Source organism: Myotis daubentonii, chromosome 4 (assembly GCF_963259705.1).
Source record: "Myotis daubentonii chromosome 4, mMyoDau2.1, whole genome shotgun sequence".
Classification (NCBI taxonomy): domain Eukaryota; kingdom Metazoa; phylum Chordata; class Mammalia; order Chiroptera; family Vespertilionidae; genus Myotis; species Myotis daubentonii.
In genome coordinates this window covers 25,885,988-25,901,944 of record NC_081843.1, presented here as the reverse complement: position 1 = coordinate 25,901,944, position 15,957 = coordinate 25,885,988, and the positions used below count along the sequence as shown (strand labels likewise).

The following is a 15,957-nucleotide window of genomic DNA, read 5'->3' as shown; positions in this document are numbered from 1 at the left end:
CCAGAGTCCCAGGAAACGACAAGCTACAAAAAAGCCTATCCAGGCAGCTTCTGAAATGCCCCGTGCCCACACACTGGAGGCAACCCAGGAGGTGGCATGGGTACCCAGCTGGCCCTCGGAGCCCTGCCCCTGCCAGCGGGTAGAGCCTTTGATTAATTAAACACCCAACTTCTTAAGATCAAAAACGGTGGAGAAGCCACAGACAGAGGGGCCTGAAAGGTGATAGTTGATTATCTTCTTTAGGAAATATATGGCACTAGGTCCTGCTGCTTCTCTCACACCATCTACAGGAATAAATTGGCACTTGGGGCAAGGCCAGGTCAAAGAGCACGTGGGGCGTGGCATCGGCTTCCTCCCCCTGCCCCAATCCTCAGCAACCTTCACCACAGCCCTGCAGCTGCCAGACCCCAGGAGGCTCCAACATGCTTTCGGACAGCCTTTGGATTCTCCGTCCTCAGTCCCTTCTTTTTTTGGCATCTTTTTGGTTCTTTTTTTCTTCTTCTCTCTTTTAAATCCTTATCTTCTGCCCCATCATCAGTAACCTCCTAAAATAGAAGCCACCCTTCCCTTGGGTCCCTGCCCACTCACCCTGACAAGTGACTTTCTATCCCTACTTCCTCATCACAAAGCTTTCTGGGCCATAATTCCACTGGACTGATCATCATCTAACTGCCTAGGGCTTTGCAACTTAATAAAAAGACTTCTGCACCAATCTCTAGTGTAATTCCAATAACTACCCAGTATGGCAATCAGGAGAGCACAGAGTCCCAAGGGGGTAAGCAAAAGGGGCCAGGGATTAAATATACAGATTCCCAGCTCCAGAGATGCCAACAGAGATCTACTGGATCAGGATCTGTGGGATGAGAACTGCTGCTCTTTAAAAGCATCCCAGTGAGTGGGGGTTGGGGGGGGGGGGAGAAGGGGGGTTAGTGGAACAGAACTTTTGGGGGCACTGAGTTGTGGAGTTTGGGGGTAAGACTTGTGGTCTCTAGGTTCCGGAATATGGCTTCTGGGAAATCTGAGTTTCAGGGGGTCCGGGTTTTGAGGACTTGGGTCGGGTCCCCAGGGGCCTGGGTCCTGCTGAGATGGGTGTTGGGGGATCTGGGCCTGGATGCTGGGGACAGTCTGGGTTCTGGATTACCTTGACTCTGCATGCTGCGGAGCTGGAGTTTGGGCTTTCAAGAACCTGGGGGCCTTGGTTTGGAGGACCTCTGGTTTTGAGTCATCTGGTCCAAGTTATGCACCACCAGCACCAGAAATGTCCCGCACACCCCTGCGCACGCAGGTTCTGGCCCCCACCCCGCCTGCAGAGCCGGCCCCTCGGGAGGAACCTCCACTCCGGCGCGTCCCGGGGGGCGGAGGGCCCCGCGGCAAGTGGCGCCTTTAAAGGGGAAATGACTCCCGGGACGAGGGGCTGGTGGCAACCGTTCGGTGTCAGAGGAGAGACCACCGCGGCCCAGAGAGGTTGAGTAACCGGCCCAGGGTCACACAGCGAGCTCCGGCCGGGCCGCGGGGCGAGCGCTCACCTCGATGAGCGAGTAGTTGATCTCCACGTCCGACTTGACGAAGCCCCCGCAGCCCACCACGATGTCCTCGGAGCCGCGCGCCGGTCCCACGCCGCTCAGCAGCAGCACCACGGTGGCAGCCACCACCGCGGGCCCCGGCGGCCCCACGCCCCGGCACAGCCGCATGGCCCGGCCTCCGCCGCCCGACCCTCCGCAGAGGTCCCCGTCCCGCTCCTCACACCGCACGCTGCCCGCTGCTTCCTCCTCGGCCGGTGGCTGACAGCCCAAGCCCCGCCCCGCCGTCACCGCGCGTGCGCGCTGCGACCCCGGGCCCACGCCCCCAGGCAAGATGACTCCCGCGCATGCTCAACACCAAAAAGAGGTCATGTGTGCCCCCTGGAGGCCTGGAGGACTCCGCACACCGTCTGACAGGTGCAGTTGCAAGGCATATGAGTACAGGCACAAACTCTGAAGAATTCTACTTTGGAATTCTGTATCCCTGAAACTGGAAAGGACCAGAGACTATTAATTGAAGTAGTGTTCAACAATTTTCCCAAATATTGCGCAGGTGATATATATAAAACCAAGTTAGAAATTTGTATACGTTGGTGCATTTTTCAATGATAAATGACCAATGAGGTTTTTTTTTAAGCAAAACATAGGTCATTTAAGTTCAACATAACACTGAAAATATATATTTTTTATTTTAATCCAAGCTCTAATAATATTTGCATAGAAACAAATTTTGAGGGTTGAATAGATACTATAACATAGATTGAATTTAACTGCAGGTCACCACATAGAAATAGACAAAAATTGCTTTTTCTGACCTGACACTTTTGGAAAGCTTCCATTTTGCTCCTAAAAAAATCAAGTGCTTTATTTTGATAGTGTTTTTATATTTTGTTTCTAAATCATGAGGTAAAAGAAAATTTCCCACTGGAATTTGCCATTGTGGCTAAGCCATTGAGATTCATAAAAACTATAAGTCACAATGATCTTGAACTACCCAAAGGTCAAAACCCTCAGACTGGCTACAATACGGGATCTCAATAATGAGAGCATCTGACTTCAGTTTCTCAGTCTGAATTCTCATTTGAAATACAGTGAGACTCTCAACTGTTTGGTTATAGAGAGAAAAAGATTTAAATAATTGTTTTATTGCTTGAGGTTTGTTGTATATAACTACAATTGAAATATATGCCCTTTACCCTTTCTAACATGCATCCCTGGTCTGTCTTGGCAAATCACCAGGGGTTGAAAAACTACCAATTAGAAAATACTGGCCTATGGAACCTTCTCATCTTACAGAATGAGAAACTGAGGCTCAAAGAAAGAAAGGGACTTGTCTAGGGCTCTCTGCAGGCAGCCATGTGATGTTCAGAGTGCTGGAAAGTAGGTTTAGAGGTGCCCAAGTTCTGTCCCTGGCTCATAGATATTCTCTATGTTCATCCTGCCTTCCTGACCATTCCCCCTCGAATGTCTACCATTCCCCTCAAATTCATCTTCAAATATATACACAGAAATAAAGGACTAGGGCTGTGGCAATGCCAATTAGAGAGGGGGTTGCAGGCAGAGGGAGCTCAAGCTTCCCCCAAATTTCCAACAGCCTCCACCAAAACCACCGCACATAAACAGACATTGTGTAAGTGTAAACCGCAGACCTGCCACACTCAGCTCCAAGACAGATCCTTGGGTTCTTTGTGTCCCTGCTCTCCCAGAAGACCCAGATAGGAGGATGGCTGAGGGCAAAACAAAAAAAGAAAGGGGGTGGGGGGGAGAAGGCCAGGGGAACCCAAGTGGTTGAGGTCCTGCAGGAAGCAGGAGAGAAGATGAGGCCAAGAGCCTGAGAAGTAACAAGGCAGCGTGGAGAGAGCAGAGGATTTTCATCCTGCACCCAAACGGAGCATCTGTGCTTATCTGTCTGAAAAAGTTGAGCATTTCCGTCCTATCCTGAAAAGAATGCATGCTCATTGCAGGAAGAAAGGAAATAGAATAGGAAAGGAAAAAAAAGAAAATTGGGATTCCCATAATGCTGCTTTAGTGCACTTCCATCTCTTTATTTGTGCATATAGGCCACATAGAACCATTTCCAAAAAGAACTTGTGGCTGAGGACACACCTTGCTTTAAGGCACAGAAGAAGGTAAATGACATGACTTTCCCACTTTCTCCAACTTCAGCATATACTTTTTCTTTTCATGATCAGAGCCTATTTTAGACTATGATCTCTTTTTCACTTAGCATTTTGCAACCATCTTTCCAAATTAATATATTTCTGCAACGGCTCTTTAAACCACTACTTAATAACCTATGAGTGAAGTAATAATACTAATGCTAATAATAGCTAACTTGCTGAGCATCTGTGTGTGCCTGGCACAGTGCTGAACTCTTTACTAGTCATCTTTTTAGAATCTCCCCACTACCCTGGAAGCAGACAACGTCCATCCCCACGGATGAGAAAACAGCAGCTGAATCAGACGGTTCCCCCACACACCCCAGTTGTTGGACTCTTAGCATGTGCACACCTCTTAGGTTCTTTCATTGGGATCAATTCCTGGAATTGCAGTTCCACAGTATTCAGGAAGTTCGGGGTGACACTTTTTGCACGGGCCTGGAGGGTTACCTGGAGGTGCCACTGCACTTTCAGGAGCTGGGGGATCCCCTCCCTAGGAGCCCGTTGGGGGCTCTCTGAGCCTCTGCTCCACCCCGCCCCCGCCATGAGGCTGGACCTTGCCCGGTGCTTCGCAATCCGGGGCTGGAATCCAGGCCAGGCCCGCCGGGCTCCGCCCCTTCCCAGTCTAGGAGCCCTGCCGAGGGGCTGCCAGGGGCTGACCTACAGACCCACGGACAGACAGACGGAAAGACTGTGCTGATGGCCGCGCAGGGAGAGCCCAGCGTGGGACCAGGAGTGAGTGTCCCCTGACTGCCCCACGCCCCTTTTCCCGGTTTGGTAGACCTCTCAGGAGGTATAGTTCTGGGGAGGGGAGATACCCGCAAATTACTAGGCTGGATGAACAGCAGGGGAAGGCGACCCCTTTAACCAAGCCCATGCCTAGAAGAGCCTAGCCGGTTAAAGGGGCCTCCAGAACTCCAGGAACTTTGACCCCTATTTGCATAAAGCTTCAGAACCCCCATGTCTCTCATGAAGGCTCTAAGCAGAGGACTCTAGGGAGTGGAGTTCATGGGATGGTAGTAAAGGTCACGATTTCAGGGGTCTGCTAGGTAAGGCAAAAATAACAGCTGATGTTTAAATGAGGGCCTACTTTGTGCCCAGAATCTTAGAGATTGATTCTCCTATCATCCCCCCTTTGCAGGGAAGGAAACTGAGGCACAGGGAGGTTGCAGTTTACAGAGCTGGTGAGTGGTGAATCCCGGAGGAGTCAAGATTACCAGAAGGGAGGGAGTTGGGGACCGTTAATACAGCAGAGAGGAAACTGAAGAGGCCATGTTCTGTAAACTTCATATTCAAACTTCTTCTAGCGGGAGAGAAGGCCAGGGGCCAGGATAAGGACCACAAACTGAGAACAAAGTTTGGGGTCAATGGCGTCAGCTCTGTCGCCCCTTGTTTGTGTGAGTCCAAAGAAGCCTGTTCCCTCTCAGTGCCTCAATTTCCAGGTCTGTGAAATGGGGGCAGTGACACCTACATCCTAGGGTCGTTATAAGGGTTAAGTGACAGTCTGTACCCAGCACTTTTCAGGGAGCCCAGGTCTCCTAGACTCCCGGACCCAACCACGTGGGTTCAAATCCTAGCACCACCACTTTCCAGCTCGGTGACATCAATCAAGTTACTCAACCTCTTTGGGCCTCTGCTTCCTCATGTGCAAAATCAGTGTGATCATTGCATCTACCTGATAGGGTTGCTGCTAGGGTTAAAGGAGTTGAGAATTGTAAGGTATTCCAAAGAGTGCTTGGCATGTTTTCATATACATGTCAGGGGTCCAAAAAGTCGCCTGGCCCCTCAGCAGGTGAATTTAGGACCCCTGTGCTGTACCATCATAAAAGTCGCCCTGGTGTTCCCTCAGGTCTGGAACCAGACGGAGCCTGAGCCCGCTGCTGACCGCCTACTGAGCCTTTGCTTCCTGAAAACGGCAGGGGCCTGGGTGCCCCCCATGTACCTCTGGGCCCTTGGCCCCATCTACCTCCTCTATATCCACCACCATGGCAAGGGCTACCTCCGCATGTCCTCCCTGTTCAAGACCAAAATGGTAGCTACTGCCTTTGGGAGCCTGGAACCAGACAATGGTTGGGGGGCGGGGGAGGAGCAGGCTGGAACCTGGCAGAGACCCCCAAGCGGACACTCCTCCCATCAAGAAGCACATGGGGTGGGGACAAGAAGGGAACTTAACCAAACAGAGCAGTACTCCACAGGATACAGAGGTAAACTCAGTGGAACAAGGTTCACTCAAACAGATTGGTAATAATGAAAACACACACACACACACACTCTCTCTCTCTCTCTCTCTCTCTCTCTCTCTCTCTCTCTCTCTCTCATGCGTTCCTGGACAGTTTCTGGCCACCATAACCTGACATTCCGCAAAGCAGGGCATACGCAAGGTAATTTTAGGATCACACTAAGATAAACCTTTTACATGTTTAACAGTTATGCATTGATTTTTATGTTTCCCAGCTCTCAGTACTAAAGAACAGTTCTTTCAAATTGTTAGGTGTGGCCCCAGCCGGTGTGGCTCAGTTGGCTGGGCGTCATCCCGTGCACCAAAAGGTTTAGGTTTGAGCCCAGGTAGGGTGGCATGCAGGATGTTTTGCTCTCACCTCTCTCTCTCTCTCTCTCTCTCTCTCTCTCTCTCTGAAAATCAATAAAAAAATATTGTTGGGTATCTATTTTAGTGAGTTACAAAAACACTGGCATTGTAAGGATGAGCCTTTCTGCTCAACTATCTATCCTATTCTCCTCCAGACTTCTACAAGAATGCCCTTCAATGTGCATTCATTCCCATACCACCTAGTTAATTTTTGTCCTATTGCCAACCATCTCTCTATGGTTGACACACTCTCCCTTAAAGGGCCAGGTCGTACATATTTGAGGCTGTGGGGGTCATGTGGTCTCTGTCCTAACTACTGAGTTCTGTCATTGCAGCAAGAAAGCAGCCACAGACCACAGTAAACAAATAGGCACGACTGTGTTTCAACAAATATTTACAGTCGCTGAAATTTGAATTTCATGTAACTTTCACGCAGCATGACATATTTACTCTTCTTACTTTTGTTCAATGATTGGCAAATGTCGAAAGCCATTCTTAGCTCACAGGCAATACAGAAACAGGCCGTGTGCCAAACTCTGCCTGCGGGTGGTAGCGTGACCCCTGCTTTGACTAACTGGGGTACTTTCAATACTTTCCCTGGTGTGCCTCGGTCTGGCCTTCTCTCCCACATGTAGGCACTCCCACTTTTTTGCTCTCTCTTATTCAAGAGAGATTGAAGCCTTCAAGAGCGGGCCTGGAGACATACGGGTCCCAACGGAGAGTTTCCCTTTGGTTTTGCAGTAGGGGTGGAAAGAGACTTGAAGGAAGTGTAACTTTTTCACTGGTGAGTCCATTTCATCCCTCTCTGTTCCTTTGTACCTGAGCTCTCCCCTGTGCATGCCTGGAGCACCGCCAGCATTTTGGAAAGCACGGGGTTGGCTCCAACCCTTGTGTTTCATTCTTATATGACAGTTACAGGTCAAGATCGGTTTGCAACACCCCTCACTGCTTTTTCTTACGCAAATTTCCCCTCCATCGGGCACTGTTAAATTATGACATTGGTACGTGCAGTGCCCCATCCAGAGCCATAGTGACGTGGGGTCACGGTGCAGTTTGCCACCACCTTTCTTTTCACCCACGAGCCTCATCTAAGCCTGTCTCCCCAGGTGCTTGGGTTCACCCTCATCATCTTGTACACCTCCAGCGTGTCTGTCACTCTTTGGAGAATCCAGCAGGGGATGCCCCAGGCCCCCGAATTCCTCATTCACCCCACCGTGTGGCTCACCACGATGGTAAGCACATCCTAGGCTTGCTCCTGGCTTAACTGCCTTTCCTTGCCTCAGTGAAGGGTGGGGGGCAGAGTGGGGCTTCCCCCTGCGTCCCGCCCCCCGCCCCACCTTAAGAGGTGTCTCCTGACTTTCTGTGCAGATCTTGGCAGTGTTCCTGATCCACATGGAGAGGAAGAAGGGGGTCCAGGCATCTGGGGTGCTGTTTGGGTACTGGTTGCTCTGCTGTCTCTCGCCAGCCATCAGCACTGCCCAACAGGCCTCACAAGGGGTAAGTGGGGGCCTGGGCCACCTGAGAAAACCACAGTGACAGTTTCAGGCCTCGGGTCCCTCCTTCCTCCTCCCCTTTCCACACACAACCTGTTCTCTACATAGACACAAACACCACGGGTGCTTAAGCTCTAGCGACTCACAAGCCCACTCCCTCCCATCGAAGTACCCATCATCCCCATGTCTTTGTCGGCACAAATTCTCATGGTCGTACACACTCACAGCACACACTTTACTTGCACAGCAGACACACTGGGTCACACAACCACAGGCTCCGAAACCTCCCACGCACACCTGCATATGTGCGTTCACACCTGCTGCCACCCAGTTGTGGCTGGGCCTTCAAGTTCCCACACTACACACACATTCACACAGCCCTCCCACCGCGCCCGGGCACAGACACACTGTGGGTTGGCAAGCTCGGAGTTCCCACGTGAAAGTCCAAACTGGTCCTATACACAGAGGGCAAAAGGCAGGCCACTTTAGACTGGAACGTGGTGGTTTAACAAGCAAGGGAACTTGGTCACCACAAGACAAGGAGATCTCCACATCCACCCACCAGAATCTTAAAGTTTATACAGCAGCCTTAATGGGGTTCAGTTACATGAGCCATTCAGACACCTTGCTCTCTCAAGGCTGCCTCATTGGAACAGGGGAGGGTGCGGAGCCTCTGATGGCCCAGGTCCAGCTTGTAGGTCATCCCACAGTCACGTCCTCTCCATGACCTCCCCCGACACACACCTGCACACACGCTTCCTCATGCATGCAGGTTTCCCTTCATGCTCACCTGCTCCCACCCTCACCCGTGCTCTCATGCATCTGTATGTCCATGCTCATTTTGCACACCTGCTCATATTCCTGTTTCCCAAACTGGACAGCAGCATTTCCATGTTAGGGGCATGATGGGTCATGTTATCTGCAGAGAAAAACACATAGCCTAGACAGGGTTTCTCAGCACTCGTGGCATAATTCTCTTTTGGGTGGGGAAGCTGTCCTGTGCGTTGTAGGATGTTCAGTAGCATCCCTGGTCTCCCCTCACTGGATGCCTGACGCACTAACCCTCATCTTGGTAACCCCAAATGTCTGTCAGCGTTGTCAAATGTCCCCTGGGGGCGAAGTCCCCCCCAGTTGACAACCACTTGCACAGGTGGCACCCACCCAAGACCTGTTGAGCCAGATGGTTAAAAGGAGAGGACAGAGAACCACCCTTCTGTCCTTAAGGACAGATTTTTACAAAGTAACCTTTGTCACTAATGGGAAAATTCCACAGGCCACCCACTAATGCATCCAACGGGGGATTCGCACAGTTGGCTTATCAATCTGCCTGCCTGGACTCGGTGGGACTTCTGCCGTCTCTCCCGCAGGGCTTCCAGAGTGACCCCTTCCGCCACCTGTCCACCTACCTGTGCTTGTCTCTGATGGTGGCACAGTTTCTGCTGTCCTGCCTGGCCGATCGACCTCCCTTCTTCCCTAAAGAGCCCCAGCAGCCTGTAAGTGGCCAATCCGGTGCCTCCCGTGTCCCTGTTCTACTTCTGGTCTCAGTCTCCCCATGTAACCAAAGCGGGTAAACTAGAGGACAGGCCTTTTCTTTTTTTTATTCATTCCATCCTTCAGCAAAACGTGTATGGCACGTCTACTCTATGCCATGGGTTGGCCAACTTTTTCTGTCCAGAGCAAGATAGAGACTATTTTAGGCTTTGTGGGCCATATGGTCTCTGTGGCAACTACTCAACTCTGCTGCTGTAGCAGAGACAATAGGTCAACAAAGGGAATGTGTCCCAATAAAACTTTATTTGCAGAGACAAGCAGTGGGCCGGGTTTGGCCCCCGGGGCTGCAGTTTGCCTGCCTTTGCTCTGTGCCCCAGCTAGGTACTGCGGGTTATACTGAATAAGCAGATGTGCCTATCTTCATGCAGCTAACAGCCAAGTCATAGAACCAAACATTAGTCACATAATTATACGAATGTGCGGAAAATTACACCTGGGGAAAATGCTCAGCAGGAGAACCTCGCGGTCCCTGAGAGCTTACAACAGGTAACGTGAACTCAGGAGAGAATTCTCTGAGGAAGAGACAGTTGATCTGAGGTCATCTAAAAAGAAGCTCAACTGCTTAAATAACCAAGCTAAACTGCAGTCAATTATTTTTTCCATGAAAAGGGCAGAAAAAAAATTTAAAAACTGATAACAAGCTGTGATGGCAAAGATGTGCTGAGAAGAGCACTCTCGTGCCCTTTTGGTGAGGAACATAGATATGTGCAATTTTCCCGGAGCCGCTGGCAAAATCTCAGGGCAGAGCCCTGTCTACTTCTCACCACAGTCACTGAGGGATGTGGCTCAGAATGTTGCTATGTCATGCATGGTCCTTGCTTGGAGAACTGCCTGGTCTCCGTATTAATAATAGTTGTTCTTCGGGGAAACGGTTAGTTCTTCCCTTTGGATGCTGTCAGTCCTGTGGCCCAGTCCCTTGTTGCCTTGCCTGCTAGGTGCCTACCTCCGACAAGTAGTCCGGGCACACCACTGTGCACTTGGAGACTACGCTGATGGTCATTTCCCCCTGTCTTCCTGCCCTTGGCTCCCCTGGCCACAGACTGGCCTTGAAATGTGAGGCTGCGTTCTCCTTTTGCCCCATCTTTTGTCTTTACAGAATCCCTGTCCGGAGGCTGGGGCCTCCTTCCCCTCCAAGGCCATGTTCTGGTGGGTTTCTGGGTAAGTACAGTAGCTGGGAAGGGCTGAGGTGGTGCCTTCCTCACCTCCATTTGCTGCCCTGATTTGGTACCACCGTTCGTCCCCCATGAGGTTCCAAGGTCAGCTGGCTTTCTCTGCTCCAGCCTCAGTGCGTCCCTCTCAAAGTGCCCATTCGCCACGTCCCACTCCTTCTCACTCACTGGAGTGAGATTTGGGCTTGAACCCTGGATCTCTCTCTTAGCCGGCCATATCACAAATATGGAGTCTTAGTTTTCCCCTCTTTAAAATGGGAACAACTCTACTTTCATTGAATGTGAAGTGGTTAGTGCTTGTACATAGCAGGTGCTCGATAAAATCGTCTCTTACTCAGCGTCAGTCATTCCATCAACATTTAATAAGCACTTATTATGTGCTAAGCACCAGGGGTGAGGAGGGAAAGACCAAATCTTTACCCCCTGGAGGCTCCCAGGCTGGTAGAGAAGACATGTTTCTCCAGGGTCAGCAAATTGGGCACTGAGGGTGTCCCCACCCACCAGGCCCCCTCCTGAGCACACTGTGGTCAGACTTCATAGTACCTAAATTGGAATCCTAGCCCCACCGCTTCCTGGCTGTGTGACCTTGGGCAAGCTACTTGGCCTCTCTGTGCCCCAGTCTCTGCACCTATAAAATGAAGCATCTACCTCATAGGGTTGTGAGGATTAAATAAAATACAGTTTATGAAGAACTTAGAACAGGGTTTGGCCTACAGTGAGTATTATATAAAGCAGCTGCTAAATACATCCAGAACGGGATGCTCTGGGGGTGTGGAGCTGGTGGAAAGAACATAGAAGTGCTAGAAGAAAACAGACCTACCCCTGTATTTCCCAAACATAGGTATTTATGGACCATTCTTCAAGCTTTTTGCCTTATAAGAGTGTTATTCATACACTATTTACTTAACATTTTTTTCTTTAAATCAACTTACTTTTCTACTTTAATAGAATTTTTTTTAAGAAAACTTTCTATCATGGCCAAATTGGAAAAATTCTAAGGAATCACTTGCCAGGTAGAACTCCAAACCTAATTTCAGTGAAAAGTCAGCAATGTTAATAATTTCTAGATCAGAACTGCTGCTCGCCTGAGTTTGCTCTGAGTTAGGGCAGGGAACTTGAAAAGTCTCAGAGAGGAGCACAAGACCAGCACCAAATAAGGCCTTCTCCTTGGCATCATTGGAAATATTAGAGAGACCCAGAAAGAAAATAACGCTCTTCCTTCAGAAGTCTATAGTATTTAATTTCTGTGTGTTCGTGCTGGCTTGCAAATTGGCCCTGTACCCAGAGGGCAAAGAGAGATGGAAGAGACAGGCTCTAGAATGGTAGTTGGCGATTTTCACAAGCAAGGGAGCTCACCTACAAGCCTCATCTTGGGCTGCAAGACAAGATCTCCACACTCACTGGTCAGAATCTTAACAGTATATACAGAGGCCTTAATGGGTTCAATCACGTTGATCTTCCAGATGGTGTCAACAACATCTTCCTCTCTCAGGCTACATCCTTGGAATGGCTCCTAGTGCAGGAAGAGTGGGCAGTGTGCACATTCCAAGGACAGGGGAGGGTGAGGGGCCTCCAATTGCCCAGGTCCAGCTGTGGGGGTGAAGCTGTGGGGTCAAACTGTGGGGTCAACCAGTGGCCCCATCCTCTCAATGACCTCCTCCAGCAATGTGCCACCGACAGTCATCTCACATACCAGCCCCATGTGTGGGGAAACACTGTAATTTTAAGGCAAAAAAAAATGAGGTCCGTTGATGAGAAGTGACATGATCATGTCAGAGTTGATAAGTGGCTTCATGTGACAAATCTTGGGCCAGGGGGTGAGGATAAAGGCAAGGGCTGTCTTTGTCCCTATGGAGGAGAAAGACACTAAATAAATGATCAGACTGAAATAGTAAATGATCATAATTACAACAGCATCCTATACAATAAAGAGCTAATATGCAAATGGTCACCATGTCCTCATGCTGTCACACCGTAATGGCTCAGACACTCAACACTGGGGAGAGAGGAATGGGGACCAGCCAGGCACAAATGAGCTTGCAAGAGAGGAATGGGGACCACCCAGGCTGTGGCCCTGGAGAGGGACAAGCCACCTGTCCCGCAGTCCTGGGCTCCTTTGGCTGTGGCCTGGGCAAAGCCAGCCTGGGTCCTGGGTGCCTGGGGCTGGCCAGAGGGAGGGAAGCCCAGGTCTCGGGTGCCTGTGACCAGCCGGAGGAGGGAATCCTGGGTCCTGGGTGTGGGGTGAGGCAGAGGCGGTAAGGGGTGATCAGGCCAGTAGGGGAGCAGTTAGGGGTGATCAGGCAGGCAGGCAGGCAGAGGTGGTTAGGGGCAATCAGGCAGGCAGAAGTGGTTAGGGGCGATCAGGCAGGCAGGCAGAGGGGTTAGGGGCGATCAGGCAGGCAGGCAGGTGAGCGGTTAGGAGCCAGTGGTCCCGGATTGCAAGAGGCAGTCAGACATCCCCCGAGGGGTCCCAGATTGGAGAGGGTGCAGGCCAGGCTGAGGGACCCCCCTCCCATGCACGAATTTCGTGTACCAGGCCTCTAGTTATAAATAAAAAAGCTCAAGAAACTATGGGATCGTTTAATGGGGGGATCTGGACAGCGGAGGTCATCAGGTGGGCTTCTAGGGAAATCCCATCTAAGCTGAGGTGAAGGACAAGTCAGAAGTGAGCAGGTAAGGAATGCAAGAAAGGAGTTTTGAGCGGAGCGACACGCATGTGCAAAGGTCCTGAGGCCGGATGGCTGGAGGGTGAGCGAGGAGGAGAGGGGGAACATGGAACACCGAAGGAAAAGTTCAGGTTTTCTCCACAGTGATAGTTTTCCATTCCGGACGTCTGACTCCTAGGGAGGTGTATTTCCCCTGCCCCACAGGCCGTCTCTTGGTTAAATCTCTCTGAGCCTCTGTTTGCTTCCTCTTCTGTAAAATGGGTCAATAAAAACCTCTCAGATGGGCTCATGTGAGCATTAAATGACATGATCTTTATAAACTGGAAAGTGCCAGCAAATATTAGGTGCAGTTAAGTTCATTGCTTTCACTTTACGGAGGGGCCAGCAGAGGTGCAGAGAGGGAAAGGGACTTACCCAGGGTCACACAGCTACCAGGCCAGGACTTTGATGGGGCAGGAGACACAAGGAACCTGCCTTGGTGACCCCCTTTTTTTTTGACAGGCTGGTCTGGAGGGGCTACAGGAGGCCACTGGGACCAAAAGACCTCTGGTCCGTTCGGAGAGAGAACTCCTCAGAAGAACTTGTTTCCCAGCTGGAAAGGGAATGGACAAGGAGCCGCAGAGCAGCCCAGCGGTGAGTGTGGAAGCAGAGAGAGAGCTCAGCTGCGCGGTTGGTTAGCAAAGCTCCTCTCATTTGGCCGCAAATACAACCTCCAACCATCCTCTGGCTCCACCTCCACAGTCCCCTTCCTGCTGGCGGATGCCACTAAGCATTAAGGAGTCAGGAGAAAGGGACATTCGCCTCCCCCTGCCCCGCCCCTGCCCTGAGTGCTTCGCAGGTTCCCAAAGGAAAGGGACAAAGTGGGAGCTCCTCAAGGTCTCCAGAAGGAGGAAGCTCGATGCTGGGATGGCAGGCAGGAAACAGAAGGGATGTTTTAAGACTGGGGTGGAGAGTTGGGTGGTGGATCAGAAATGCAGGCAACTATTCACTTATGTGATTCGTTTCCTGCCCTCGGCTTTCTTACCTGTTCAGTGGGGGTGCCGTCCCCTCTCCCCTAACTCATAACTTGTGGGAGACGAAAAGAAAATGATTTTAGAAAAGAACTGAGCGAATTCTTCGAAAACGGTAAAAGCACAGGCAATACCAGTTCCCCAGAGGAGTTCAAGCTCTCTCTAGTCCTGTCCTCTCTGCCCCACTCCTGCCCTCCGTGGCATCTCTGGAAACTTTGGTGGGGGCCTTGGAGTCTGAAGAACCAGTTTGGGAACCGTTCGTTGTTCTAGAGAAATGAGTTGACAACACGAATGAAACCTGAGGTTTGGACAAGTTGCTTGACCTCACTGGATCTTGGTGTTTCAGGGGACAGACGAAAGTAACTTAGTTCTGTGGGGAAAGTTACATTTCCCTCATATACTCTAGGATTTTGTGGTGGTGGTGGCTGTAGATGCTAAGTCCCACAGATTAGCAGGAGAGAGAGAGAGAGTCAGAAATTGGTGGCTCACAAAGCTGAGAAGGTGGGTCTGGCTTCAGGTCTGGCTGAATCCAGGGGCTTACATGGTGTCCAAATTCTTTCCCCCCATCTCTCCTCTCAGCTGTTTCTGTGTAGTCGGTTCTTCATAATGCCATCTCTCCTAGCTTTCCTATAGGAAATCCCAAGGAAATTGGGATTGGCTGGCTCATGTGGGGCCACTCGCATGGCTAGGGGGTGGGCCCTATTATTGGTGGTTCCTTGAGAGTCATACAAAGAGGGGAGGGGAGAGGAGGAACTGCTCCCCAAAGGAAGGGGGTGGGTTTCTCAAAAAGGGGTGAGTATATGGGCAAATCGAAGCAGCAGCTCTCTCTCACACACCAGGAATAGTACTTGCTGAACTTCCCCTCCACTCTTAAACTACCTTTGAGGGGCAGAATTCATTCACAAAAGCCCTGGTGTCTCACTGCTCTGGCTTCCCTTGCCAGCATGAGAACACGGGAACACTGGAGCTGGTGGATGGAAACATTCCCCAGGGCAGGCTGAGGACCCATAAACAGTGGGCAGAAAGAAAGGAGGAAGGCGTGGTTATACAAGGACCCAGCTCCGTCATGTTCCGAGCTGACTGATGACACACAGAGGGAACTTTGGTTTTAGGTCTGAAATATGTTGCAACTTTTGGAGGAAGAGGCTGTCATCCTGAGAGGTCAGCAGGTGCTACCTACTGGCCAGGTCAGGTTTCCAAGGTAGACTTGGCCCACATGGTGGAATGTTGTGCTTTGGGGTTTTGTTTTGTTTTTATAAGTTGCCAACATTTAAAACACTAGAGATGTCGCCTAAGAATCTGGAATTCTGATCTCTCTTAAAGTAGACGGGTGATGCTGGGTCACAGCCCTGCATGGAACAGGAGAGTGGATCTGGGTGGGGGTTGACCCCTTAGAGAGGGCAGGTGCTCTTCAGCTTGCCACAGTCTCCACCACTCCCTTTTGTCTCCCCTGACTCAAACCTGGCCACTCACTCACACTCTTGCCTCACCATGTGGTCGTATGCAAGTCCTGCACAAATACACCTTTGGTCCAGAGACCAAAGGCTACACACCAGTCTAGAGGCTTTCCTGGAAGAAAAGTGAAGCCCCCTGGAGCAGAGGAAGTTGGCTACAGCCTGCAGGCTGACCACATTGACTCGGAGCTCTGGGGCAAGCAGCTAGAAGAGGACGAGCAGTACACCCAGCCGGAGGAAGCCTTCACAGTCATCTCTTTGCCCACTCAGAAACACTGAGGCTCAGAGGGCAGGAGACAGAGCTAGCATTTGACCTCAGTCCCCTGGCTCCAAGGCCAAGTTCAGTCC

At 50.8% G+C, this 15,957-nt stretch overlaps 2 protein-coding genes across 5 annotated transcripts in view; one reads left to right on the top strand and one right to left on the bottom strand.

Annotated features, from left to right (window-relative positions):
• LOC132233123 (BOS complex subunit NOMO1) overlaps positions 1-1,791 on the bottom strand; it is a 51,690-nt gene extending 49,899 nt beyond the window's left edge. Inside the window, exon 1 of the mRNA XM_059693286.1 lies at positions 1,527-1,791. Within this exon, the coding sequence (XP_059549269.1) occupies positions 1,527-1,691 (165 nt within the window). The 5' untranslated portion in view covers positions 1,692-1,791. The remainder of the gene's footprint in view (positions 1-1,526) is intronic.
• Positions 1,792-4,296: 2,505 nt separating this feature from the next.
• The window catches only part of ABCC6 (ATP binding cassette subfamily C member 6), a 50,647-nt gene continuing 38,986 nt past the window's right edge, over positions 4,297-15,957 (top strand). For 2 of the 4 annotated variants that reach the window (XM_059693283.1, XM_059693282.1), the window contains exons 1-7: positions 4,297-4,414; positions 5,529-5,711; positions 7,373-7,498; positions 7,635-7,763; positions 9,127-9,252; positions 10,407-10,468; positions 13,647-13,778. In XM_059693283.1, the coding sequence (XP_059549266.1) occupies positions 4,379-4,414; positions 5,529-5,711; positions 7,373-7,498; positions 7,635-7,763; positions 9,127-9,252; positions 10,407-10,468; positions 13,647-13,778 (794 nt within the window). In that variant the 5' untranslated portion in view covers positions 4,297-4,378. Of the gene's footprint in view, positions 4,415-4,820; positions 4,864-5,528; positions 5,712-5,749; positions 5,884-7,372; positions 7,499-7,634; positions 7,764-9,126; positions 9,253-10,406; positions 10,469-13,646; positions 13,779-15,957 lie in introns of those variants that run through there. The other 2 variants (XM_059693285.1, XM_059693284.1) reach the window with 2 other exon arrangements.